General features: G+C 45.7%; 1 protein-coding gene and 1 long non-coding RNA gene across 2 annotated transcripts; both read right to left on the bottom strand.

Moving 5' to 3' along the window:
* Positions 1 to 9,133: 9,133 nt before the first annotated feature.
* Positions 9,134 to 10,530, bottom strand: LOC123594829 (melanoma-associated antigen 9-like). The gene is made up of 2 exons (XM_045471803.1): positions 9,514 to 10,530; positions 9,134 to 9,396 (listed from the first exon to the last, which is right to left on the bottom strand). Exon 1 carries the CDS (start codon positions 10,359 to 10,361, stop codon positions 9,627 to 9,629), a length of 735 nt encoding a protein of 244 aa, XP_045327759.1. The 5' UTR covers positions 10,362 to 10,530; the 3' UTR covers positions 9,134 to 9,396; positions 9,514 to 9,626.
* A 155-nt stretch (positions 10,531 to 10,685) lies between these two features.
* LOC123594518 lies at positions 10,686 to 11,985 on the bottom strand. Its single transcript, XR_006710765.1, has 3 exons — positions 11,900 to 11,985; positions 10,991 to 11,093; positions 10,686 to 10,832 (listed from the first exon to the last, which is right to left on the bottom strand). It is a non-coding gene; the product is annotated as an uncharacterized LOC123594518 (long non-coding RNA).
* Positions 11,986 to 25,650: the final 13,665 nt, after the last annotated feature.

Here is a 25,650-nt window from a genome sequence, read left to right as displayed (position 1 = left end):
TCTCACTAAATTGATCTATACATTCAAAGCAATCCAATCAAAATTCTAGCAGGATATTTTTTTTGGATATAAACTAGCTGATTCAACAAGTTTATGGAAAGGCAAAGGAACTAGAATAGCTAAAACAACTATGAAAAAGCAGAATAAAGTTGGAAGAATCACACTATTTGATTTTAAGACAAGGCTATAGTAATCAAGATGGTGTGATATTGGATAGAGGATACACATATAGATCAGTGGAACTGATTAGGGAGTCCAGAAATAGACCCACACAAATAAGACCAATGGAGTTTTTTTTACAAAGGAGTAAGACAATTCAATTGAGAAATGTTGGTCTTTTCAATAAACGGTAACAGAACAATTAGACACCCATATTAAATAAAAGAAACAAAACAAAAGAAAAAAGTATCTGTACTTAAACCTCACACTTTATGGTACAAAAATAAAATATATCACAGATCTAAATATTAGGTGAAAATTATAAAATTTTAAAAGAAAACATAGGAGAAAATCTCATGACCTGGATTTAGGCTTACTCAAAATTAAAAACTTTTGCTCTGAGAAAAAAAGAGTAAAACGTCAAGCTAAAGACTGTTAGAAAATATTTGCAAATCATATATTCAACAAAAGACTTGTATCCAGAATACATAAAAGTTTTTCAAAACTCAAAAATTGGGAAACAAATGACCCAATTTTAAAAATGGGCAAACAATCTTGATAGACACTTCACCAAAGTGGGCATATGGATGGCAAATATGCACATGGAAATTGTTCTACACTAATAAAGAGAAATGCAAATTAAAATCAAGATGAGGTAACACAACACACATTTGAGATGTGCTAGATGGGTGATGGGTATTAAGAAAGGCACTTGTGATGAGCACTGGGAATTGTATGTAAGTGATGAATCACTGAATTCTACTCCTGGAACCAATATCGCACTGTATGTTAACAAACTAAAATTTAAATTAAAAAAAAAGAAAAAAAGAGAGTGGCTAAAATTAAAAAAAAATTACTGACATTACTAAATGTTAGCAAGGATAAAGAACAACTTGAAATCTCATATATTACTGGTCAGAATGTAAAATGGTACAGCCTCTGTGGAAAACGATTTGGTAATTTCTTCTAAACATACAGACCCTACATGACTTAGAAATGCCACTCTTGGAAGAAATAAAAACTCACGTTCACACAAAAACCTACTCATGAATGTTTATAATAGCTCTATTCATATTTGCCAAAATCTGTTCATATTTATTTAAATGTCCTTCCATGGGTGAATGGATAAACAAACTGTGGTGTATCCATACAATGGGGTACTACTCAACAACAAAAAAGTAATGAGCTATTGATACACACAACAACTTGAATGAACCTCAAATGCAATTTCCTGAGTGAAAGAAACCAGTCTTAATAAATTACATGCTCTGTTCTTCCATATCTATAACATTTTTAAAAAGACAAAACTACAGTGATAGAAAACAGAAGAGTGGTTACCAAGGTTAGGTTTTGGGGAAAAGTATGATTATAAATAAATAGCATATGAGAGTTTTTTTTTTTTTTTTGGAAGGAGCATGAGGAAACAATTTTGTGTTATGGTTGTGGCTACATAAATCTATACATCACTTTTAGCTGAACACCAAAAGAAAAAACTAATTTTACTCTTTGAAAATTTAAAAATAAGAAATATAGGAATCTAGAGTGACTATATTAATATCAGAAAAAGTTGACTTTATAAGAAGGAAATGTACCATGGACAAAAAGGAACATCACAGGGGCGCCTGGGTGGCTCAGTTGGTTAAGTGTCTGACTTTGGCTCAGGTCATGATCTCACGGTGTGTGAATTCGAGCCCTGCGTCGAGCTCTGTGCTGAAGCTCAGAGCCTGGAGTCTGCTTCAGGTTCCATGTCTCCCTCTCTCTCTGCCTCTCCACCGCTCACACTCTGTCTCTCTCTCTCTGTCTAAAAAATAAATCAATAAACATTTACAAAAGGAACATCACATAATGATAAAAGAGTCAATTCGCCAAGAAGACATAACAATCCTAAGTGTGTATACACCTAAAAGCAGAGCTTCAAAATATAAGAAACAAAGTTTGATTGAACTGAAAGAATAGTCACATCTACAGTTAAATTTGGAGACTAAACACTCCTCTCATAGAAGTAAACAAAATGTTTTTGCAATGTTCTGGGGAAGCAGAGGCAATAGATGTAAATAAAATGAGCCAAGCTCCACACTCTTGTTGAAGGTGCTTGAACTTGATCTGAGGATACTTTTAAAAGAAGGAAACATGGGTAAGAAGGTAAAGAAGGCCCATAATGTTTCTTGGGGCTGAGAGCTAGCAGGTAAAGCACAAGTAGGAGCCTCTTTTATTTCTTTTTTTTTAAATTATTTTTTGAAGTTTATTTATTTTGAGAGAGACACAATATGAGTGGGGGGAGGGGCACAGAGAGAGGGAGACAGAGAATCCCAAGCAGGCTCCATGCCATCAGTGCAGAACCCAATGTGGGGCTCAAACTCACAAAACTGTGAGATCATGACCTGAGCCGAAACCAAGAATCAGATGCTTCACTACTGAGCCACCTAGGCACTCATAGAAGCCTCTTTTCAAATTAGAATTTAAGGCAGGTCTGGAAAGAAAAAACAGGGATGGCGGGTTGGAGGGAGGGTAGCCAATTCTGTTCTGACAGTAGAGAATAGTAGAAAGATAATGTATGCTTATGTGTGTCTGGATTGAGGTGGGGGGGGGGCAATGGGCAATAAGGAGTTTGGAAAATAAATGGGATTATAACGTATGTTGAACACACAGAGTTTAGGGCACCATTTGCTTTTGGCAGTGCTGGAAAACCCAACAGCAAAATTAGAAGTCAGTGCATTGGGCGCATTGGAGTCCACACAGATAGGGGTCTATGCAGGAGCATGAGGAAGTCCATGTCTGAAGAAGGGCCTTGTAGCACACAGCTTTCACATCTATGCTCAGCAAGACCCTAGAGTCTGTGGCTGAGTGTCAGGGTCCACTTCTTTAAGGCTTAGGTAGGACTTTAGGATTATAGTCCTCATTTCAACAGTTCAACCAGAGTTCTCTGCCTTGCTCATGTATATGGAGTGGATTTCTGTGGAAGGCTTCAGTTGAAATAAGAGGTCCTACATCTAAAATTTTGATGTCCACTAAATGACCCATCATGGGTCTAGCCTCTAGATACTTGAGTCCAAGGGTGTCCTCCAGGCCCCTAGTCTGTTTGTAATGAGCAACTTCTGTTACTGAAGAGCTGCCAACTGCCTAAAATGCACACACTAGGTTTGAAAAGATACTGTCTGGATATTGAAGGAAACAGAGAGAGAGTGTAAGCTTAGTTTTGCCAAAGGCTATCAAGAGTAAAGTCCTTAAAAGTGATCCAACACAGCAGATGTGAAATTGAAAGGTCATTAGTGTAACTGTACGTGAGCCACAAATGCAAGAATATATATGTATATATATATATATATATATATATATATATATATGTACATATACTATAAAAACTTTCTGTAATTATATTTTCTGGTTCTTTTCTCCCATTAAAATCTTTCCTAAATTTAATATGTGACTTTAGTTTCCAACTGTGTTTGCTAACACAGCCTAACAATGTCCAGTCCAAGCTCCTCTCCTGTTAGACCCATGTTTCCTACTACCCACTGGATAGACCCACCTGGACAACCAGCAGAAGTTCACCACCCACATGGCTCATACTGACTGCATTCTCCATATTTTCCTCATCAACTCACCACTACCTCTTCCTCTCTCATCCTCAATCTGAGATGAGAGCAAAAGCTCCAGCAAAGTGAGAAACCTCAGAATTCTGGGTCATTATACACTCTCCCCACCATCTCACAGTTCCTAAAACTCTTTTACATCACATCTCTCACCATCCTCCCACTCAGGCTGAATTAAGTGCTTTGTCATGTTATTTGGCTTTGTTTGCTTAATATTCTTTCTCAGCATATGTTCAGTAAATGTTTGCTGTATGAGTGAGTGAATCAACCAAATTACTGGAGAGTGCCATTCACTGACTCAAAATGTGGAGCCTGCCCCCTGCCTGAGCCTTCCACTTCCATAGATGAAACCTACAGTTCTCCAATGGCTCATGAACTTCAGAATTCCCATAGGAAATTATTTTTGAGGGTGTCCATGGTGCTTCCTTCCTAGGAAACATAGTCTATCAGAAGGTCTCCCCAGCCCATTCATGTTCCTTGTCCTGCATTGGGGCCCACACCTCCTCATCAGTTGAACAAGAAAAAGTGCCATCTTTACAGGTTTTCCATCCACCTTGCAAACATCTGCGCCTTGGGCCAGTCCTGTATCCCAGACAGAATCTGATGGCAACACAGGCCAGTCATCATGGCCACAGGACATCCGCTCCTTCTATGCCAAGGCCTCAGAAGCCCTGGAAGGCAGTCCGAGCCAGGGACACCATTTGGACAACGTTCAAGTGTGTCCATGCCCAGCCCTTTATCTGCAGAGTCTGAGATGATTAGTCCCAGGGCTTTCTCCTTCTGATTTCGCCCTCCTTGCCACTGCACACTTCCTTCCACTGCTCTTGGATGTTCCTGGCCCTTCTCAGCCATCATTCCTCGGCTCACTAACCCCTCACTCACATAGCCCCGCCCTTTATGTGGGGTTGCACTGCACCCAGAGGGAAAGTCCCCAGCCTCCAGCAGGCATCCTGACAGCTTCCAGTCCCAGGACCCTGGCAAGGATGCACTAGATAATGCTATAATGCTAGAGTAATCCAGAGATGTCGCTCACCTGAATGACGCAGGGAGCCAAGTGTACTCTTCCTGACAGAGGTAGGGGGGACTCTAAGGCAGCGGGGTGTCTGGCATGGTGCTGGTCCATTCATCCAATAGACCTGCCCTGTCAGACCACCCTGAAACTTCCAGCTAGTGATAAGGATTCAGAGATTTCCCCAGCCTGTTCATGTTTTTTGTCCTGGGTCCCTCTACCTCCCCACCTTCTCTCCTTCTGGCCCCTTTGCCCCTAAGCTAGACTCTAGATTCAGAGCCCCAACTGCCAGCCTGCCTGGGGGCTCCCTGGACTTGGTTTTGTACCCCCTTTCTCTCATGGACTGTGGCAATCGCTTTCCGCTGGATGTTCTCAATGCCCCTCACTAGCTGAGGGTGTCCTGTCTGGTTCCCTCCCCTGGCTCCTGGTCACTCTGGCCAAATCCTTCTTTCTCAAAGTAAAGGGGAAATATCTTGTTGGTATTGCATAATCTCAAATCATTTGCAATTTTTATGAGAATACAAATCTGTATAGCATTTTTGGAATAAAATTTCAGACGTATTTATAAAATGTTAAACTGTCCACACCCTTTCCACTTTAACCCGATGTCTATGTTAGTATGTATATATCATTAGAAAACAATGTTTTCTAATGTTTACCCAGCCATTCGTATTCAAAGATGTTGTTTTCACTTCATTAATCATAGGACACAGGGAAAACCACTTACATCTCCACCAGGAAAAAAAAATGTTTATGTTATTGTGGTATATACATACTTTAACACTCCAGGGAGTAGTTTCAAAAGTGAGGTGGATCTGTATGTGCTGTCACGGGAATATCCTGCGTCCATTTTATTAAGTAACAAAAGCTAGTGGCAGAACAATATGTCCACTCTTACCTATTATGTTGAAGAAAAACGATATATTCTGACAGCATACTATTGAAAACCGTAGTCACCTTTAAATAACACACACTAGATTGTTAGTCGTGGGGACTTCTGAGGAGAAGGCTGAACTGTGGCAGATCTTTGAAAAGGGAACATCGTGACTTACCTGTATTTTTAGAGTTTTTTGGAAGCAGGAAGATATGCACTACTACCTTTGTACTTGAAATTTCCATGTAAGTCTAACAACAGAAAAGCAGCCATGTCAAAGTAACTGCTAACTGATGCAACAGACAAACCCTGACACTTGAAGGGCTAGCACAACAAAAGTGCATGCTGGTGCACGTAAATTCTGATACAGCTTGGCAGGGGCCCTCCGCTTTTCCTAGACCCTGGAGAGCCAGGTTGCTTTCATCTTGTGGCTCCCCTATCTCAACATGGGGTGGCCATGGTGAATCAAGGGAGACAGCAAGGAGCTGACATACTGACATACTGACATACTGGCTCTGAGATGCCTGGATGTGACGAACGATGCTTCTGCTCACGTCTCCGTGGCAAAGGTCATCACATGACCCTTCCCAACTACAAGTGGACTGGAAATGCAGGGTCCCCTGTGTCCAGGAAGGAAAGCAAAGACAAGGTATGGATGAGCATTGAAATTTCTCCCACATATCGCTACACAGTAGGTGTCAACCAAAGGCAACTATCATAATTTGTTAGGACAACCGACTTTATTGCTCGGAGGAGTAATCTGAGGTCAGATTTGCCTTCGTTTTCTTTGAATTTTCAAGTGCCTACCACATGACAGATACTTCCAAATAGAGAACCACATCGAATGTTAAGAGGATCCTGTACCTCTCAGCAGGAAGTGTTCACCTTCTTCACTCAATAGTACTTTTCTGCATTGCCTGCAGAAAATCCCTGCATTGCCATCTGTAATCACAATAGGCGAGGATTTCCTCCTTCTTTTTGAAACATGGGTAAAGTCTGAACCTGTGAGTCTCTGCTACCCTCCACGTGACTAAACTTGCCTGAAGGCCTTACCTGCACAGGTGCCATTAGGCTCACTGGCCGCCAGGGCTTTTCCGTGGGGCAGGTACCAGACAAGAGGCAGTGGGAGGATGGTTCTTCCTTTCCGGTTCAATTTGGCCTAATATGTCCACCGAGGAACCATTTTTTACCACCCAGGAGCATTCCAGGGATTTTAGGAATTTGACTTCAGTGGATGTTTGCTCATCTACCACTTGTGATGAAGCATTACTATCTGACCACCTAAATAAGCTCCTTCATCTGAATATGTGTTCCGTTCCCAGCTTCAAATAAGAAAATCATTGAAGTCCTACTGCAAACACCGGGGTGGCTTCAAATATCCGCTGTGTAACATCGGGGTTAACCCCCAAGTCCCTGTAGGTTATAGGTGCAATGAGACATTCCTCACAGCCCATTGGGAAAACAGAGAGTGTATGGAAGACTCCCTGGGGAGGGATGAACAGATGTCTTAAGGTCACAGTCCAAGTCCCGCTTCCCATCAAAAGGGCTTTAGCTATCAGAGGGGTTGGAGGGTAAGCTCCAGGAGAGCCAGGGAACCTGGGCAGGGAGGAGGCATGCTCTGTGTCATGGGAGGGCATGAAGCCCTTGTGCAGCCAGGAGAGGAGGCGGTGGTGATGAGCTGGCCAGCAGGCCAGGTTCCAGAGTTGGACAGGAGGGCACATGTGGGAAGACCAGGGGCTGTCATGGGGGAAAGTGTTGGGACTGGAAAGAAACGGCGGCACCTAGCAGAGTCTGCTCTGGACGAGACTCGGAAAATCCCCAAGTTGTGTTTGATTCTTCTTGTCACCTTTCTTCCTTAGGCCTGTTTTTACTACCTGGGCCTCGGGGTCCTACTTTATGTCACCTGGGAAACACCATGGGAGCGAGAAGAGAAACGTAGGAGTCAGACGGTCAGCCACAGGCTGGGGTGGGTGGGAACAGCGTGGGCTCTCCATGAATTCAGACCAGGGGTCCGGTTTCTGCCCTGTCACTTACTAGCCGTGTGATCCTGGGAAAACGACCAAGCCCTGTGGGACTCAGGTTCTTCATCTGTGAAGTAAGTGGGTTTCATAAGCCCCATCTTGCAGGACTGCAGGGATGTATGTGATGTATGGAAAGCACCTCGCACTGTGCCAGGCACATATCGGAACTGTGATGAACGGCAGTTGTTTCTAATGTTGTTTTGATCCCAGGCCCTTCTACTCTCTCCTCTGGGATATTTTTTGTTTTCCAGGTCATGCTAGAGAATATGCAGCTCAACAGAACATGGAACAGCTAATAAGCCAAAGAGGGTGCTTCATAAATAAAACTCAGTCCATTTTCTTTTTTTAATTTTTAAAACATGTTTTATTTATTTTTGAGAGAGAGGGACAGAGCACGAGCAGGGGAGGGCCAGAGAGGAAGGAGACACAGAAACTGAAGCAGGCCCCAGGCTCTGAGCTGTCATCAGATGCTTAACCGACTGAGCCGCCCAGGGTCCCCACAGTCCATTTTCTAAATAGGGGATATATGTGGGATATACGAGAATATGTGTGGAGTGTAGGCGTGGGGGAGTCGTCCCAGCTGGATACAGCGCAAAGCTGCTAGAATTTGAATCAAAGGCCAACTTCCTCCCTCCTTCCACATGCTCTTCCATCCAAACCACGACTTTCATTCATTTCTCCCACACCAAAACCTAGACCTGGCTTACAGCTGTCTAAGGACACTCAAGATAATCAAATGAAAACATCTTTATAATGCACTCGGTTCTGGTTTTCCATGGCCAGGAACAACAGTGTCCGTCTAGAGCCTTCTGGGCTCGACTTTAAAGGAATATTATTGCATTTCTCCAGAAATCCTTGCAGATGATGGGTAGAAAACACCTAGTCCGTGCACTGTGCTCAACTACACCGGGACAAGAGTGCAGGACACTTTCACTTCCTGACCCAGGAGGAGATTTCTTTGGTTTGTCCATGATCCAAAAGGAACTTCTCAGAGCAATTATCTATTTGAGATTTTGCTCTCACCCTTAAGGGACACCATCTGTGGGCCTGGCCACTGTCAACATCCAGTTTCATTGTGATCAGCTGCCCAGAAGGCATCACACTGACCAGAGACACCAAGCCAGCCTGGCTCAGGATGTCTCCACTGTAGGGCTCCCCCTGGAGCCACACTGCCTCACCCTCCTTTGATTTGTTCTGCTCCTCTTAGGGGACCCTTCCCTGCCTTCCCACTGGGACTGTCGCTGCTAGACAGTCACCTATGGGTGGGACGCGTCCTGCCTCTCCTAGTGTCCTCACTGCCAACACAGGGCCCTTCCGAGAGTGAGCAGAGCTCAGCGAATGTCCGGCCACAAATGTCCCGGTGAGCTGGGGACCTCTGCTCAGATCGAGTGTCTCCTCCTTTCTTGGAGACCCAAGCAAAGGCAGGCACACATCTCTATGTCCCTTGTCCAGAATGACAGATGACAAGGGACAAGAAGCAAGAACGAACATCTTTTATTTCTCCATGTCCTGACACCATCCGTTTACTGCCAAGGTCTTCACGTTGGCAAGACATCCCTGTCTGTGCCCAGCCCAGGCACCGCGATTCCCTTCTGGATCCCGAACGAGGACGGAAGGGTTCCCAGCTCGTTGCACCAAACGGCAAAACGCTGACTCTTGAACGCCTGTGGCGTGGGTGCCACTCCCACACTGAGCCCGAAGCTCACGAAACCTTCTATGACAAGGAACAACATCTGAAAACTTCCTCGAGGAAACAAAGATCGATTTCCGAGGCCACGTAGACAGAGAACAAGAACCCACCCAAACGTGCGCTTGGCCCCGCTTTGCCCCAAGCCGCCCTGGCCCTCCACTACTCACAACGCCCAGCGCCCGCTCTGCTCGCACTCGCAGGGGAGAAGTGGCCTGGCTTCGTGCCCCGCAGGAGAAGCTGCTCGACCCCAGGTGGGAACGGGCCCGGCTGCCCCTCGGGCTCAGGCCCGCTCTTCCTCATGGCTCACAGCCTCTTCGGACAGACACGGAGACCCGGGCTGCCTGCTGTTGACCGCGAGGATGTGCTGCAGCACTTGCACGCCGCTGGTTTCTGCGTGGGCCCTGGGACCCCACAGGAACTCGTAGCGTGCGGGCTCGCTGCCGGGCACCTGCCGGTACTCCAGGTACCCTTCCTGCACCCAGACTTCGGTCAGCAGCTCCCTGGGCTCCCCATAGAATACGTGCTCCCTGCCGGCATACACCCCCATGATCCCCAGCGCTTCCCACACCGCCTCCTCAGGGGCACGGTCGTCCTCCAGGAGGATCACCCACAGGACCAGCACCAGGAGGCCGGTCTTGGGCATGCCGTCCCTACCACTCGGCGTCCCATCGCAGCTGAGGCCCAGGATGCTGACCAGGACGTAGGAGTGCTCGCGGGGGTCCACTTCCTTCACGTCGACTCCAAAGACCAGCTGCAGATACTCGCAGGCTCGGCGGAAGATCACGGGGAAGCGGTCCTGGTCATCTTGGCTAACCGCCGCCAGCATCTCCGCCCGCGTGGTCGGCTGCTTGGTGCGATACTTGAGGAGCAGAAGCAGCACCAGGGCGGCCACCTTCACGCGGAGCGCATCTGGGAGCGAGGCCTGGGCCCCTGCCGGGGCCCCCCAGGTGCTCGACCCCTCCTCATCGGGGCTGCTGGAGCCCTGGTGGGACTGGCTCCCCGGAGCGCCTGCCATGGCACTGGGGGAGGGGCAGGTGCTCCGAGGGCTCTGGGGAGGACTCGGGGACCCGGCACCAGCAGACCCCTCCTCCAGGGGGACCACAATGAGGACAGAGCAGGAGGAGGACGGGGAGGAAGAGGAGGAGGAGGAGGGAGATGGGTAACCCCCCTCCTCCTCCTCTGCTTTCTCCTCCTCCAACTCCACCTCCTCCTCCAACTCCTCCTCTTCCTCCGACTCCACCTCCTCCACCTCCAACTCCACCTCCAACTCCTCTTCCTCCGACTCCAACTCCTCCTCCTCCGACTCCAACTCCTCCACCGCCTCCTCCTCCAAATCCACCTCCTCCTCCTCCAACTCCACCTCCTCCACCTCCCTGTCCTCAGGCTCTGGCAGCAGTGCATCCCATGGCAGCGGGACCTCTCTTGGCTCCTCCTTAAGCTTGCAGAACACACTCCTCTCACCCAGGGACATGATGGTCGCCAGACCCTGAAGACAGAAGAGGGGTGGCTCCTCACGGGGAGGCCCAGCCCACCCAGAGCCCGACCTCCCAGGCCTGAGAGCGGGGCCGCATGGGGGTTGGGGGCCGAGGGGTCCCCTCTGGGGTGGGATGGGCGAGCCCCCGGTCCCACGCGTGGAGCACGCACCTCGCCTGGACAACCGACTGGCACGCGGCCGCGCCTCCTCTGCTCTGTGACCTCAGGACTCCTGCCTCAGACCAAGGCCTCAACTGCAGAGCTCGCAGAGCCCCTGGAAGAGGGAGGGATGGAGGGAGGGAGGGAGGGAGGGAGGGAGGGAGGGAGGGGGCGCCTCAGGGTCTCAGGGTGGGTGCCGACCTCGAGCATCGCCCCGGGCCCCCACCCCCCACCCCCCATCCAGCCTGGGCCTGCCCTTTCTGGGCCTCCGGTGACAGCCAGAGCGGACCCGAGCGGCAGGGCAGGCCTGGGCCCTACGCAGGTGTCCTGGGCTGGGAGGCAGCGCCTCCTCTCTCCCCTGCACCCCGGCCAGGGCCCGGGATCCCGCCTCGGCTGACCGGGGTCCAGCCCCGCACACCAAGGCCCTCCCGTCGCCCAGACCCACCGCGGGGGCGGCTTTCCGAGGGCGGCCCCGGGGCTGGGGTCCAAGGGGCCTCCGGCCGTCCTCCCGCAGGGCTCTCCCGGGGAGCCCCGGGCCCGCTGCCTCCCACCAGAACCCTCACGGCCCGGCGAGGTCCGGGCCAAGGCGGCTGGCGTCGCACGAGGCGACCAAGTCCGGGGAGGCCCGGGGCCGATGGCGGGGGGCTCACATGGCTTCCTTGGGGTCCCTCAGCCCTATCCTCTCGTCCCCATCCGGACTCCCTGGGCGGCCTGGGCCTCGGCCTCTGCCGCCTGACGCCGGCTCCTCGCGCGCAACCAGCTCTCAGTCGGGCTGGGACGCAGAGCCCGAGTCCGCCCACGCCTCACGCCCTGGTCACAGTCGTCGTGGTCGCGCCACCCTGCGGCCTCCACCGCCGCCCCCACCGCCGGACTCATTCCCCTCTGGGTCCCGGCTCCCTCGCTCCTCCCTCTGGGCCTCACCTCGAAGCCCACGAGGCTCTGCGCCCTTCCCGCGCCTGACGGGATTCGAGGCGCGGCCGGAAGACGCCGAAGCCAACGCCGACGCCGACGCCGACGCTGACGCCAACGCTGACGCCGACGCGAGGCCCCCTCGCCTCGCCCCGCCCCGCCCCGCCCCGCCCCGCCAGTCTCTTGAGACCCGGATGCGATGCGGAAGTCCAGACACCCCGCGGGGCCTCATTCCCACTAGGGGCTTCCCTAGGCTGCCGCTAGGGGTCGCCTTCAGGCCCGGGGCCTGCCTTCTGGGGGCCAGAGTCCCTCCCTCGGTGTTCGCTCCGTGGCCTCCTGTACCCCGGGGATGGCCTGTGCGCGTGGCCGCTGACGATGGGAACTCGTGCCCCTCAGACCGGGGTCCGAAGGTCTCTGGACACACCGTCCAGGCTCAGCGACGGGGCGCCCGCCACCTCTGGCCACCCGATGCAGGGGCTCCCCGGGCCTGTGGCAGGGACTGACTTCGTAGCTGGGGTATAACTTGACTCCTGACAGCACCTGGGCCCTCTTCACCTCTGCCCACCTGAGCGGCTGCTCCCGACAGACAGAGGGTCCCCTGTCCTCCCCAGCTCACTGATCCTTCCCCCTGTTCTGCCCTCTCCCACCCCACTCCGTGGCCCTGGCTACCTGAGACCCGGATGCACGAATCCAGTCTTGCCCAGTGTCTCCATCCCGCCTGGGGGCCTTACCGGACTGATTCTGATGTTGGGTCCAGGCTCCATCCGTCCTCTGCATCCTCACCAGGAATCGCCGCAGGACCTGGGCCCTGCCCTCTGAGAAACTGAGGTGTCGAGCCGCCCCCCCCCCCCCACTACTCTGCCCCGTGTCTCTGAGACCAGGCTGTGGAAGTCTGGCCCGACTCTCCTCCAGGAGTCCCCATCCCGCCCAGGGCCCTTACTGGAAGGATGCCAGGGCCCAAACTCTGGGAGGTCCCCTCTGTGTGTCCTGGGGTCCTGAGCCCCTTGGCCCTGGCCCGGCCCGTGTCCCTGCCCTCTCCTAACTGGGATCTTGCCCCTCACCCCAAGTTCCTCAGCTCCCTCGGATTTCTGAGGTGCAGTTGGCTGGATGCAGCCTGCAGCCACCCTCTCCATGGACCCCAGGGCCGCTGCAGGGGCTGAGAGCCTGTCGCCGGGGTGGAGTGGGCCCCACGGTTGTCCCTCAGGTCCCAACACCTGCTCCATGAAAAGCCGGGGCCCGTCCCTCTGGGGCCCCGTGTACACAGCCCTGCTGGGAGAGGGGCTCCGCCTGACGACCCTGCCGGGGTCTCTCTGGGCTGCCGGCGGGGCTGACCTGGATTCCTGGCTGCGGTGGCCCGCTGTGCTCCCTCACAGGTCGACGTATATGCCTGTTTGCCGGGTCTGGGCCCCTTCCCTTGGCTGACCTGAATCGAGCCTTCTGGACCGAGACCCCCACCTCTGTCACCCCTGTCTGCAGGGAGGACGTCGGCGGATGTCACATCTGGACCCCATGGCCACCGGTCCCCAGGCATTGATAATATCCCTCAGAGGTGGGTTTCGGAGGCTGGCGGAGGTTGGTGGGGGGCGAATCTTCCCTCCTCTCTGGGATCCTCACCTTGACTCTGGCAGGCTTGGGTCAGAGCCTCACTTTTACTTTGGCACGGGCAGGTCAGAGCCTCAGACCCAGGCTCTCACTCCCTATCTTTCCTGAAGACATGAGGGAACGTTTTTGAGGGTTGTGCCCAGCCTTTTGCCCTGGCTTGAGGTCTCTCATAGCTGCCAACAGGGGCACAGGTGGGCTAAGTAGCCCCCAGTATTCTGAGTCGTGTGCCATTTTCAATCCTCACCCAGGAGGCTCTCATCAACACTTAGGGAATGCACGCAGTTGCAGGACAAATGCCTGAAGTGGAGCTTTAGTGCCCATAAACCTGGGCAAGGGTCAGAGAAGATGCACTGCTTCCCATGTGGTCCCTTTGCCAGCACCCAGACTTCAGAAATATGTTCAAGATTTAATTTACTGAGGAGGCTGAGGAGCTCCAAGGGTTTTGGGGGATGATCCTACGATTTTATGGTTATCTAATATTGCAGGGTCCACTGCAGTGAGTTTTCCTTTGTCATGCTCATCCATAGTAAGAAGTACATTGTCCAACTCTACCTAGTGTGTGTACTATATACATACATATGTATACACACATATATATGCATGCCTCTTTATGTTATTTATATGAGTGTGCATATATATGTGTGTATGTGTGTAGACTATACTTATTTGATGAAGACTAACTTGTCTTACTACATGTGATTTGCTTTGATATTCTCTATTCTAGTCTGTTCTTTATATTCTATTTACATAATAATTTTTGGAAAGGGTATTCCTCCCTGCTAAGATGATTTCAGATGGTTATTAGCACAGACTCTGGACTCAAATGCCTCAATCATCCCATCTTTCCTTCTGTCTTGGTATTACTCCAGGGCTACTGGCATGTGTGCTGCCAGAACCCGCCTCAGATTTGTGCCAGGATGTAGGGGCAGAAGTTTAAAATCATTTCTCCTATCCATCCTGTCATTTGCATCTATGCAGCCTACAGCACCTTCCCACATCCCTGTTGCTCTTCACACCCCAAGCCCAGACACAGGCACCAACTCACTACTCCCCATTCTCCCGAAGAACTTTCTCCTGTTTGTTGTTTATAATTTGTTGTTGATTCCCCTTCTCCCCTTCCTTCTATAGTCTTCCAGGTTTGGTATGGGGAGAAGTCAGCAGCCTGAGCTTGATAGTCATCTTGCCAACTACACGGTAGGGCACTAAATCTGTAAATCATTTAAACAGAATTCTGTGTTTGCAATATTCTGGAACAATATATACTGGTTCATTTATTTGGGACTTCTTTTACCTGAATCTATCAGTAAACCTGTGTACTTGTATACTTAACTATATTTATAAAGATATATAAAGCTATGTGTCATATATATGTATAATTTATATGATTATGTATAGGCTTTTTTTTGAGAGAGAGAGAGGGCGCAAGTGAGCAGGGGTGGGGGAGAGAGAGAGAGAGAGAGAGAGAGAGAGAGAGAGAGAGAAGCAGGGGTCACCCAAAGCGGGTCTTGAGCTCACCCGAAGTGGGACTTGAATTCACAAACTGTGAGATCATGACCTGAGCCGAAGTCAGATGCTTCACCGACTGAGCCACTCAGGTGCCCTAGTTACATAGTTTTCTGTATAGTTACATAGATCTTGTTGTTTTTGCTGGGCTTCTTTATAGGTAATTTTTGAATTTTGTTGTCATTGTGAATGGAGTATATTCTATTACATGTTCTAATTTGTTAATAATTTTGTGTGGCAGAGCTAGGTAGTTTGCTATAAGGATCTTTCATACACTATCTGAAGTCTCATCCCCTTGAATATCGCGTGTGCCTATTCCTTTGACTTTTCAAAATAAGTGAAGAGATTGTTATTAAACACTATCTCTTTATTTTCAATGTGCATACTATTATTTATGTGACACCCATAGGTCTGGCTTTGTGTTCCAGTACAGGTATGAATGGTGAAGGTGAGAGTATCTACCTAAATGTAGTTCCTGTCTTTAATGGGAATGCCTCTAACATTTGATTTAATTTTTTTTTTCAACGTTTATTTATTTTTGGGACAGAGAGAGACAGAGCATGAACGGGGGAGGGGCAGAGAGAGAGGGAGACACAGAATCGGAAACAGGCTCCAGGCTCTGAGCCATCAGCCCAGAGCCTGACGCGGGGCTCGAACTCACGGACCGCGAGATCGTGACCTGGCTGAAGTCGGACGCTTAACCGACTGCGCCACCCAGGCGCCCCAAACATTTGACATTTAAATATGTTCACTATTTTAGGAAATGGAAGTTCTTCTCATCTTAGTTTGCTAAAACTTTTTACTATGAATTCATCTTGAATTTCTTTAAAATACTTTTTCTTTACTAACTGATGTGATCAAATGCTTTTTATTTCCTCTAATTTGTCAATGTAGGGAATTACAATTGAAATTATTTTTTTTTTAATTTTTTTTTCAACGTTTATTTATTTATTTTTGGGACAGAGAGAGACAGAGCATGAACAGGGGAGGGGCAGAGAGAGGGAGACACAGAATCGGAAACAGGCTCCAGGCTCTGAGCCATCAGCCCAGAGCCTGACGCGGGGCTCGAACTCACGGACCGCGAGATCGTGACCTGGCTGAAGTCGGACGCTTAACCGACTGTGCCACCCAGGCGCCCCTATTTTTTAATGTTAAGTCATATTTTCATCCCTTAGACACAGACTGCTCATTTAATTCACTGTTGGGTTGAATATGCTATTAATTTACTTAGGATATTTGCTGCTATATGAATGAACTTGGCACAAGTATTCTTTTTGTGGTATGTCCACATTTAATTTTTGAATAAAGAATAGCTAGGGGCACCTGGGTGGCTCAGTTGGTTGAGCATCAAACTCTTGATTTTGGCTCAGGTCATGATCCCAGGTTGTGGGATCAAGCCCCACATCAGGATCTGTGCTGAGTGTGGAGCCTGCTTAAGATTCATTCTCTCTCTCTCTCTCTCTCTCTCTGTCTCTCTCTCTTTCTCCATCCCTCCCTCCTCTTTCCCTCTCAAAAAAAAAAAAAAAAAAAAGAAGAAGAAGAATAGCTAGCTTGGGAGAATGAGTTGAACAGTTGCCCATCTTTCTATAGTTTTGGAAGAGTTGACATAAGATGGTGATTAGTTTTCCCTGATATTTTGTAGAATTGGCCCCAAAAACTGCCTGTCCTAGAACTTTTGAGGGTGACTTTAGTTTTGAAAACAGTTTCAGTTTGTATTGTTAAGGTTTTTTTTTTTTTTATTTCTGTATGGGCCAATTTGGACATTTTTTCCCCCTAAAAATGATCATTTTCACTTAGGATTTCAAATTTAATAAAATGATAATTATGATGAAATGTTTTCTTGTGGAAAGTTATAAATATATACAATAGTGGAGAGAATAGTATAATGAACTCAATATACCTGACCCTCATCATCAAAAACCTTAATTACATGGCCAATCTGGTTCCAATTATTTCTCCACCTACTTTGCGCCTCAGCTGCTGGAATAATTATTTTATGTCTAAATATTTCAACGTACATTTCTAAGCATGAAAAGTTAAATATCGAAAATATCCAGTTATTTTTCATATTTACCTGAGGGCCTTATACTTTTTCAAAAATTTGAATTTGTGTCCAAATATGGTTCACAGCTGTGATTATTCATTATGTTCCTTAAAATCTTTAAAAATCTATAAATTCCCCTCACATCACATCTTTTTCCGTACAATTTTTTTGTTGTTGGAAAAAAGAAAACAAACCAAGTCTTCTATTGTGACCTGTTTCTTGTAGTGTAGATTTTACTTAATGTAACAATTTGGTGTCCCGTAACATGTGTTTTAGCCCCTTGTGTTTCTTTTAATTAGTGGTTAGAAGTGTAAGCTTGATCAGATTAATTTGCTCGTGTGTTTGTTTTGTTTTATTGTTGTTATTGTTGTTTTGCAAGACCACTCCATAGGTGATGCTATGTACTTCCATTAGGCGTTACATATTGTCTGGTTGTCTTTGTGCTGATGCCAGCAGTCATTAATAATTACCACCTTTATCAGGGCGCCTGGGTGGCCCAGTCGGTTAAGCATCCGACTTTGGCTCGGGTCATGATCTCACAGTCTATGGGTTCGATGCCCCGCACCAGGCTCTGTGCTGACAGCTCAGAGCCTGGAGCCTGCTTCAGATTCTTTGTCTCTCTAGCCCTCTGCCCCTCCCCCACTCACACTGTCTCTGTCTCTCTCTCTCTCTCAAAAATAAACATTAAAAAAAAAAACAATTACCACCTTTATCTATTAATGCAGGATGGTAATTCTCTCATTTTCTCTTTCATAGTTTATTGGCTGAAATACTTCTATATGTTATGTTAACCTTAAAGATAAAACAGCCAAGTATTTTACCAGCAAAATGTCTTTTTTTTTTTTTTTTGTAATAAAAGAGAATTGCAATATTAGGACACACAAGCTACTGAAAAACCATAGGCAATGCTGGAGAACAAAGGAGGGGTTCTTTTATAGAGAAAAGGGGAAAGTTTGGAGGGCTCTTATGAGCAGAAAAACCTATGGGAGTAAACTGGGAGTTTGAAATATAGTGGCTTTCCATTGGCTAAATTGTGACCTTCTCTCATTGGCTGGGCTGTTGCTAGGGGATGAGGAAACCTTATTACCTTTGTTGGGATTATAAAGTAGTTGCTAAAGTAGAATCTACTTGCAAGGTGGGGCGCTTTCTGTTGGGTCTGCAATTGACCAAGAGTGGTAGTATGTGAGAGCTCCCCCTACTGGACTTCTGACTCCATTTTAACCAACGTTTCCTTAGTTTTCACAGTAGAGACATTTCCGTGTCCACATCCACCATTGGTTATACTGAGAAAAAGGTGTAACATATTTGTAGTGTTCTCTTATAATATTTAAATCTCCTGTGCACCTATATTTTGTCCAATTTTATTTATTTATTTATTTATTTATTTATTTATTTATTATGCTTTTAAAATATTTATTTTATTTATTTTTTTTTTCTATTCTGTATAATTCAATTTTTTTTTTATTATATGAAATTTATTGTCAAATTGGTTTCCATACAACACCCAGTGCTCATCCCAAAAGGTGCCCTCCTCAATACCCATCCCCCACCCTCTCCTCCCTCCTACCCCCCATCAACCCTCAGTTTGTTCTCAGTTTTTAACAGTCTCTTATGCTTTGGCTCTCTCCCACTCTAACCTCTTTTTTTTTTTTTTCCTTTTTTCCTCCCCCTCCCCCATGGGTTCCTGTTAAGTTTCTCAGGATCCACATAAGAGTGAAACCATATGGTATCTGTCTTTCTCTGTATGGCTTATTTCACTTAGCATCACACTCTCCAGTTCCATCCACGTTGCTACAAAAGGCCATATTTCATTTTTTCTCATTGCCACGTAGTATTCCATTGTGTATATAAACCACACTTTCTTTATCCATTCATCAATTGATGGACATTTAGGCTCTTTCCATAATTTGGCTATTGTTGAGAGTGCTGCTATGAACACTGGGGTACAAGTGCCCCTATGCAGCAGTACTCCTGTATCCCTTGGATAAATTCCTAGCAGTGCTATTGCTGGGTCATAGGGTAGGTCTATTTTTAATTTTCTGAGGAACCTCCACACTGCTTTCCAGAGCGGCTGCACCAATTTGCATTCCCACCACCAGTGCAAGAGGGTTCCCATTTCTCCACATCCTCTCCAGCATCTATACTCTCCTGATTTGTTCATTTTGGCCACTCTGACTGGCGTGAGGTAATACCTGAGTGTGGTTTTGATTTGTATTTCCCTGATAAGGAGCGACGCTGAACATCTTTTCATGTGCCTGTTGGCCATCCAGATGTCTTCTTTAGAGAAGTGTCTATTCATGTCTTCTGCCCATTTCTTCACTGGGTTATTTGTTTTTCGGGTGTGGAGTTTGGTGAGCTCTTTATAGATTTTGGATACTAGCCCTTTGTCCGATATGTCATTTGCGAATATCTTTTCCCATTCCGTTGGTTGCCTTTTAGTTTTGTTGGTTGTTTCCTTTGCTGTGCAGAAGCTTTTTATCTTCATAAGGTCCCACTAATTCACGTTTGCTTTTAATTCCCTTGCCTTTGGGGATGTGTCGAGTAAGAGATTGCTACGGCTGAGGTCAGAGAGGTCTTTTCCTGCTTTCTCCTCTAAGGTTTTGATGGTTTCCTGTCTCACATTCAGGTCCTTTATCCATTTTGAGTTTATTTTTGTGAATGGTGTGAGAAAGTGGTGTAGTTTCAACCTTCTGCATGTTGCTGTCCAGTTCTCCCAGCACCATTTGTTAAAGAGGCTGTCTTTTTTCCATTGGATGTTCTTTCCTGCTTTGTCAAAGATGAGTTGGCCATACGTTTGTGGGTCTAGTTCTGGGGTTTCTATTCTATTCCATTGGTCTATGTGTCTGTTTTTGTGCCAATACCATGCTGTCTTGATGATGACAGCTTTGTAGTAGAGGCTAAAGTCTGGGATTGTGATGCCTCCTGCTTTGGTCTTCTTCTTCAAAATTCCTTTGGCTATTCGGGGCCTTTTGTGGTTCCATATGAATTTTAGGATGGCTTGCTCTAGTTTCGAGAAGAATGCTGGTGCAATTTTGATTGGGATTGCATTGAATGTGTAGATAGCTTTGGGTAGTATTGACATTTTGACAATATTTATTTTTCCAACCCATGCGCAGGGAATGTCTTTCCATTTCTTTAAATCTTCTTTAATTTCCTTCATCAGCTTTCTATAGTTTTCAGCATACAGATCCTTTACATCTTTGGTTAGATTTATTCCTAGGTATTTTATGCTTCTTGGTGCAATTGTGAATGGAATCAGTTTCTTTATTTGTCTTTCTGTTGCTTCATTGTTAGTGTATAAGAATGCAACTGATTTGTGTACATTGATTTTGTATCCTGCAACTTTGCTGAATTCATGTATCAATTCTAGCAGACTTTTGGTGGAGTCTATAGGATTTTCCACGTATAATATCATGTCATCTGCAAAAAGCGAAAGCTTGATTTCATCTTTGCCAATTTTGATGCCTTTGATTTCCTTTTGTTGTCTGATTGCTGATGCTAGAACTTCCAGCACTATGTTAAACAACAGCAGTGAGAGTGGGCATCCCTGTCGTGTTCCTGATCTCAGGGAAAAAGCTCTCAGTTTTTCCCCATTGAGGATGATGTTAGCTGTGGGCTTTTCATAAATGGCTTTTATGATCTTTAAGTATGTTCCTTCTATCCCGACTCTCTCAAGGGTTTTTATTAAGAAAGGGTGCTGGATTTTGTCAAAGGCCTTTTCTGCATCGATTGATAGGATCATATGGTTCTTCTCTTTTTTTTTTTTTGTTAATGTGATGTATCACGTTGATTGATTTGCGAATGTTGAACCAGCCCTGCATCCCAGGAATGAATCCCACTTGATCATGGTGAATAATTCTTTTTATATGCCGTTGAATGCGATTTGCTAGTATCTTATTGAGAATTTTTGCATCCATATTCATCAGGGATATTGGCCTGTAGTTCTCTTTTTTTACTGGGTCTCTGTCTGGTTTAGGAATCAAAGTAATACTGGCTTCATAGAATGAGTCTGGAAGTTTTCCTTCCCTTTCTATTTCTTGGAATAGCTTGAGAAGGATAGGTATTATCTCTGCTTTAAACGTCTGGTAGAACTCCCCTGGGAAGCCATCTGGTCCTGGACTCTTATTTGTTGGGAGATTTTTGATAACTGATTCAATTTCTTCGCTGGTTATGGGTCTGTTCAAGCTTTCTATTTCCTCCTGATTGAGTTTTGGAAGAGTGTGGGTGTTCAGGAATTTGTCCATTTCTTCCAGGTTGTCCAATTTGTTGGCATATAATTTTTCATAGTATTCCCTGATAATTGTTTGTATCTCTGAAGGATTGGTTGTAATAATTCCATTTTCATTCATGATTTTATCTATTTGGGTCATCTCCCTTTTCTTTTTGAGAAGCCTGGCTAGAGGTTTGTCAATTTTGTTTATTTTTTCAAAAAACCAACTCTTGGTTTCGTTGATCTGCTCTACAGTTTTTTTAGACTCTATATTGTTTATTTCTGCTCTGATCTTTATTATTTCTCTTCTTCTGGTGGGTTTAGGCTGCCTTTGCTGTTCTGCTTCTATTTCCTTTAGGTGTGCTGTTAGATTTTGTATTTGGGATTTTTCTTGTTTCTTGAGATAGGCCTGGATTGCAATGTATTTTCCTCTCAGGACTGCCTTCGCTACGTCCCAAAGCATTTGGATTGTTGTATTTTCATTTTCGTTTGTTTCCATATATTTTTTAATTTCTTCTCTAATTGCCTGGTTGACCCACTCATTCGTTAGTAGGGTGTTCTTTAACCTCCATGCTTTTGGAGGTTTTCCAGACTTTTTCCTGTGGTTGATTTCAAGCTTCATAGCATTGTGGTCTGAAAGTATGCATGGTATGATCTCAATTCTTGTATACTTCTGAAGGGCTGTTTTGTGACCCAGTATATGATCTATCTTGGAGAATGTTCCATGTGCACTCGAGAAGAAAGTATATTCTGTCGCTTTGGGATGCAGAGTTCTAAATAGATCTGTCAAGTCCATCTGATCCAATGTCTCATTCAGGGCCCTTGTTTCTTTATTGACCGTGTGTCTAGATGATCTATCCATTTCTGTAAGTGGGGTGTTAAAGTCCCCTGCTATTACCACATTCTTATCAATAAGGTTGCTTATGTTTATGAGTAGTTGTTTTATATATTTGGGGGCTCCAGTATTCGGTGCATAGACATTTATAATTGTTAGCTCTTCCTGATGAATAGACCCTGTAACTATTATATAATGTCCTTCTTCATCTCTTGTTACAGCCTTTAATTTAAAGTCTAGTTTGTCTGATATAAGTATGGCTACTCCAGCTTTCTTTTGGCTTCCAGTAGCATGATAAATAGTTCTCCATCCCCTCACTCTCAATCTAAAGGTGTCCTTAGGTCTAAAATGAGTCTCTTGTAGACAGCAAATAGATGGGTCTTGTTTTTTTATCCATTCTGATACCCTATGTCTTTTGGTTGGCACATTTAATCCATTTACATTCAGTGTTATTATAGAAAGATACGGGTTTAGAGTCATTGTGATGTCTGTATGTTTTATGCTTGTAGTGTTGTCTCTGGTACTTTGTCTCACAGGGTCCCCCTTAGGATCTCTTGTAGGGCTGGTTTAGTGGTGACAAATTCCTTCAGTTTTTGTTTGTTTGGGAAGACCTTTATCTCTCCTTCTATTCTAAATGACAGACTTGCTGGATAAAGGATTCTCGGCTGCATATTTTTTCTGTCTAGCACACTGAAAATCTCGTGCCAATTCTTTCTGGCCTGCCAAGTTTCAAAAGAGAGATCAGTCACGAGTCTTATAGGTCTCCCTTTATATGTGAGGGCACATTTACCCCTTGCTGCTTTCAGAATTTTCTCTTTATCCTTGTATTTTGCCAGTTTCACTATGATACGTCGTGCAGAAGATCGATTCAAGTTCCGTCTGAAGGGAGTTCTCTGTGCCTCTTGGATTTCAATGCCTTTTTCCTTCCCCAGTTCAGGGAAGTTCTCAGCTATTATTTCTTCAACTACCCCTTCAGCACCTTTCCCTCTCTCTTCCTCCTCTGGGATACCAATTATGCGTATATTATTTCTTTTTTGCATATCACTTAGTTCTCTAATTTTCCCCTCATACTCCTGGATTTTTTTATCTCTCTTTTTCTCAGCTTCCTCTTTTTCCATAACTTTATCTTCTAGTTCACCTATTCTCTCCTCTGCCTCTTCAATCCGAGCCGTGGTGGTTTCCATTTTGTTTTGCATTTCATTTAAATCGTTTTTCAGCTCCTCGTGACTGTTCCTTAGTCCCTTGATCTCTGTAGCAAGAGATTCTCTGCTGTCCTCTATACTGTTTTCAAGCCCAGCGATTAATTTTATGACTATTATTCTAAATTCACTTTCTGTTATATTATTTAAATCCTTTTTGATCAGCCAATTTTATTTAATTTAATTTGTTTATTTGTGCTTTTTTTCAGTAATTGATCATATTTGCAAAAGTATTTTGTAAGTATTTTCAAAGAATGGCTTTTGTTATTTAGCTCAACTGTTATTTGTTTCATTATTTCTTTAAAATTTTTTTAATGTTAATTTTTTTTTTAATTTTTTTTTCAACGTTCGTTTATTTTTGGGACAGAGAGAGAGACAGAGCATGAACGGGGGAGGGGCAGAGAGAGAGGGAGACACAGAATCGGAAACAGGCTCCAGGCTCTGAGCTGTCAGCACAGAGCCCGACGCGGAGCTTGAACTCCCGGACCACGAGATCGTGACCTGGCTGAAGTCGGACGCTTAACCGACTGTGCCACCCAGGCGCCCCTAATGTTTATTTATTTTTGAGAGAGAGAAAGAGAGAGAGAGAGACAGAGTGTGAGCTGCTGAGGGGCAGAGAGAGAGGGAGACACAGTATCCGAAGCAGGCTCCAGGCTCTGAGCTGTCAGCACAAAGCCCGACAAGGGTCTTGAACCCATGAACTGTGAGATCATGACCTGAGCCAAAGTCGGGCGCTTAACCAACTGAGCCACCCAGGTGCCCCTTTAAAAAATTTTTTTTTAAAGTTTATTTATTTTTGAGAGAGAGAGAGAGAGTGTGTGAACTGGCACATTATTTCTGCATTTATATTCATTATGTCTAATTTTCTACTTCTTTAGGTTTGTTATAGTGTTCATTGCCTAGCTTCTTGAATTCCTTGGATGTTATAAATATTTCTTATTTTTTAATACATTCAAGGGTATATATTTCCTAACTAGTCTAAATGATACTTAGACTAGTATCCAGATAAGTATCATTTAGACAAAGGTAATATTGTATAGCTTTATGTGTATTACTTAAATATTTTACAAGTTGAATATATCACTCTATAACTTATGGTATTAGAAGTTTTTAGACATACATATACAAAAACTAGAGTGTAAAATTATTATTTTTATTTATTTATTTTTATTAAGACAATATTTTAGAACAGTTTAAGGGTCATAGCAAAATTAAGGGAAAGGTACAGAGATTTCTTATATACTCTCTGTCCCCACACATGCATACCCTCCTCCATTATCAACACCCCCCACTAGAGTGATAATTCCCTCTAATGTTTTTTAAATTTCAGTTATTGTATTATTCAACTTTGATGGGTTCTTCTCTATATTTTCTATGTCTTTAAAATTTTTTTAATCTTTATTTTTTTGAGAGAGAGAGAGACAGAGACAGAGTGCAAGCGGGAGAGGGATAGAGAAAGAGGGAGACACAGAATGTGAAGCAAACTCCAGGCTCTGAGCTGTCAGCACAGAGCTCGACATGGGGCTCGAACTCATGAACCACAAGATCATGACCTGAGCCAAAGTTGGACGCTTAACTGACTGAGCCACCGAGGCATCCCTCTATCTCTTTGTTGAAGTTCTCACTCATTTTTTTCTACTCTTCTCTCCAGCCTTGTGGGTATCTTTATGATCATTACTTTCTTTATCAGGCATATTATTTATCTGTTTACTTTAGTTCTTTTTTAGAGTTTTTTTTTTTTTCTTGTTCTCTCTTTTGGAACATATTCCTGCCTCCCCATTTTACTTGACTTTCTGTGTTTGTTTCTATGGATTAGGTGGAATAGCCACTTCTCCTCAGCTGGAAGGAATATATTTGTGTATCATCATCCCCTGTGTTAACTGTGTGTGCTTGGTAAATTTGCTGGCTGAGTGGAGCTGTGGCTGGCATGGGCTGAGGGTCCTGGAGCTTTCCACATAGCAGGTGCCCTGTCAGGACAGCTAAAGTGGATGCAGGCCAGGATGTCCCGGGGTTTCTATGTGCTGAAGGAACCCTAGAAGGACTGTAAAAGCTGAGATGGGTGCAAGATGGAGTGTCTCATGGTGCTCTGTGCAGAGGGTGCCTTGGCAGGGTGGCTGGAGCTGATGCAATGTATGGGCCCTAGTAAGTTCTCTATGCTGAGGGTGCTCTAGTAAGATTGCTGAAACTATAGTGGGTGAAAGCTGGGGGGACCCAAGGCTCTACAAACAGAGGGAACCTTGGCAGGAATACGTGAAGCAGATGTGGATGTAATCAGGGGTGTTTCTGGACTCTCTGCATAGAGGGTGCCCTAAAGTGGCAGCTGGAGCTAAGGTGAAGTACAGACTGGGAGGTCCTGGGGCACTCCAGGGG

Source organism: Leopardus geoffroyi, chromosome X, assembly GCF_018350155.1.
Source record: "Leopardus geoffroyi isolate Oge1 chromosome X, O.geoffroyi_Oge1_pat1.0, whole genome shotgun sequence".
NCBI lineage: Eukaryota > Metazoa > Chordata > Mammalia > Carnivora > Felidae > Leopardus > Leopardus geoffroyi.
Note: the sequence above shows the minus strand (reverse complement) of the source record. Positions and strands in the feature narration are given on the sequence as shown.

Coding starts and splice junctions, on each gene's coding strand:
- LOC123594829 (XM_045471803.1), bottom strand. CDS start 10,361: ATGGCAGGCGCTCCGGGGAGCCAGTCCCACCAGGGCTCCAGCAGCCCC.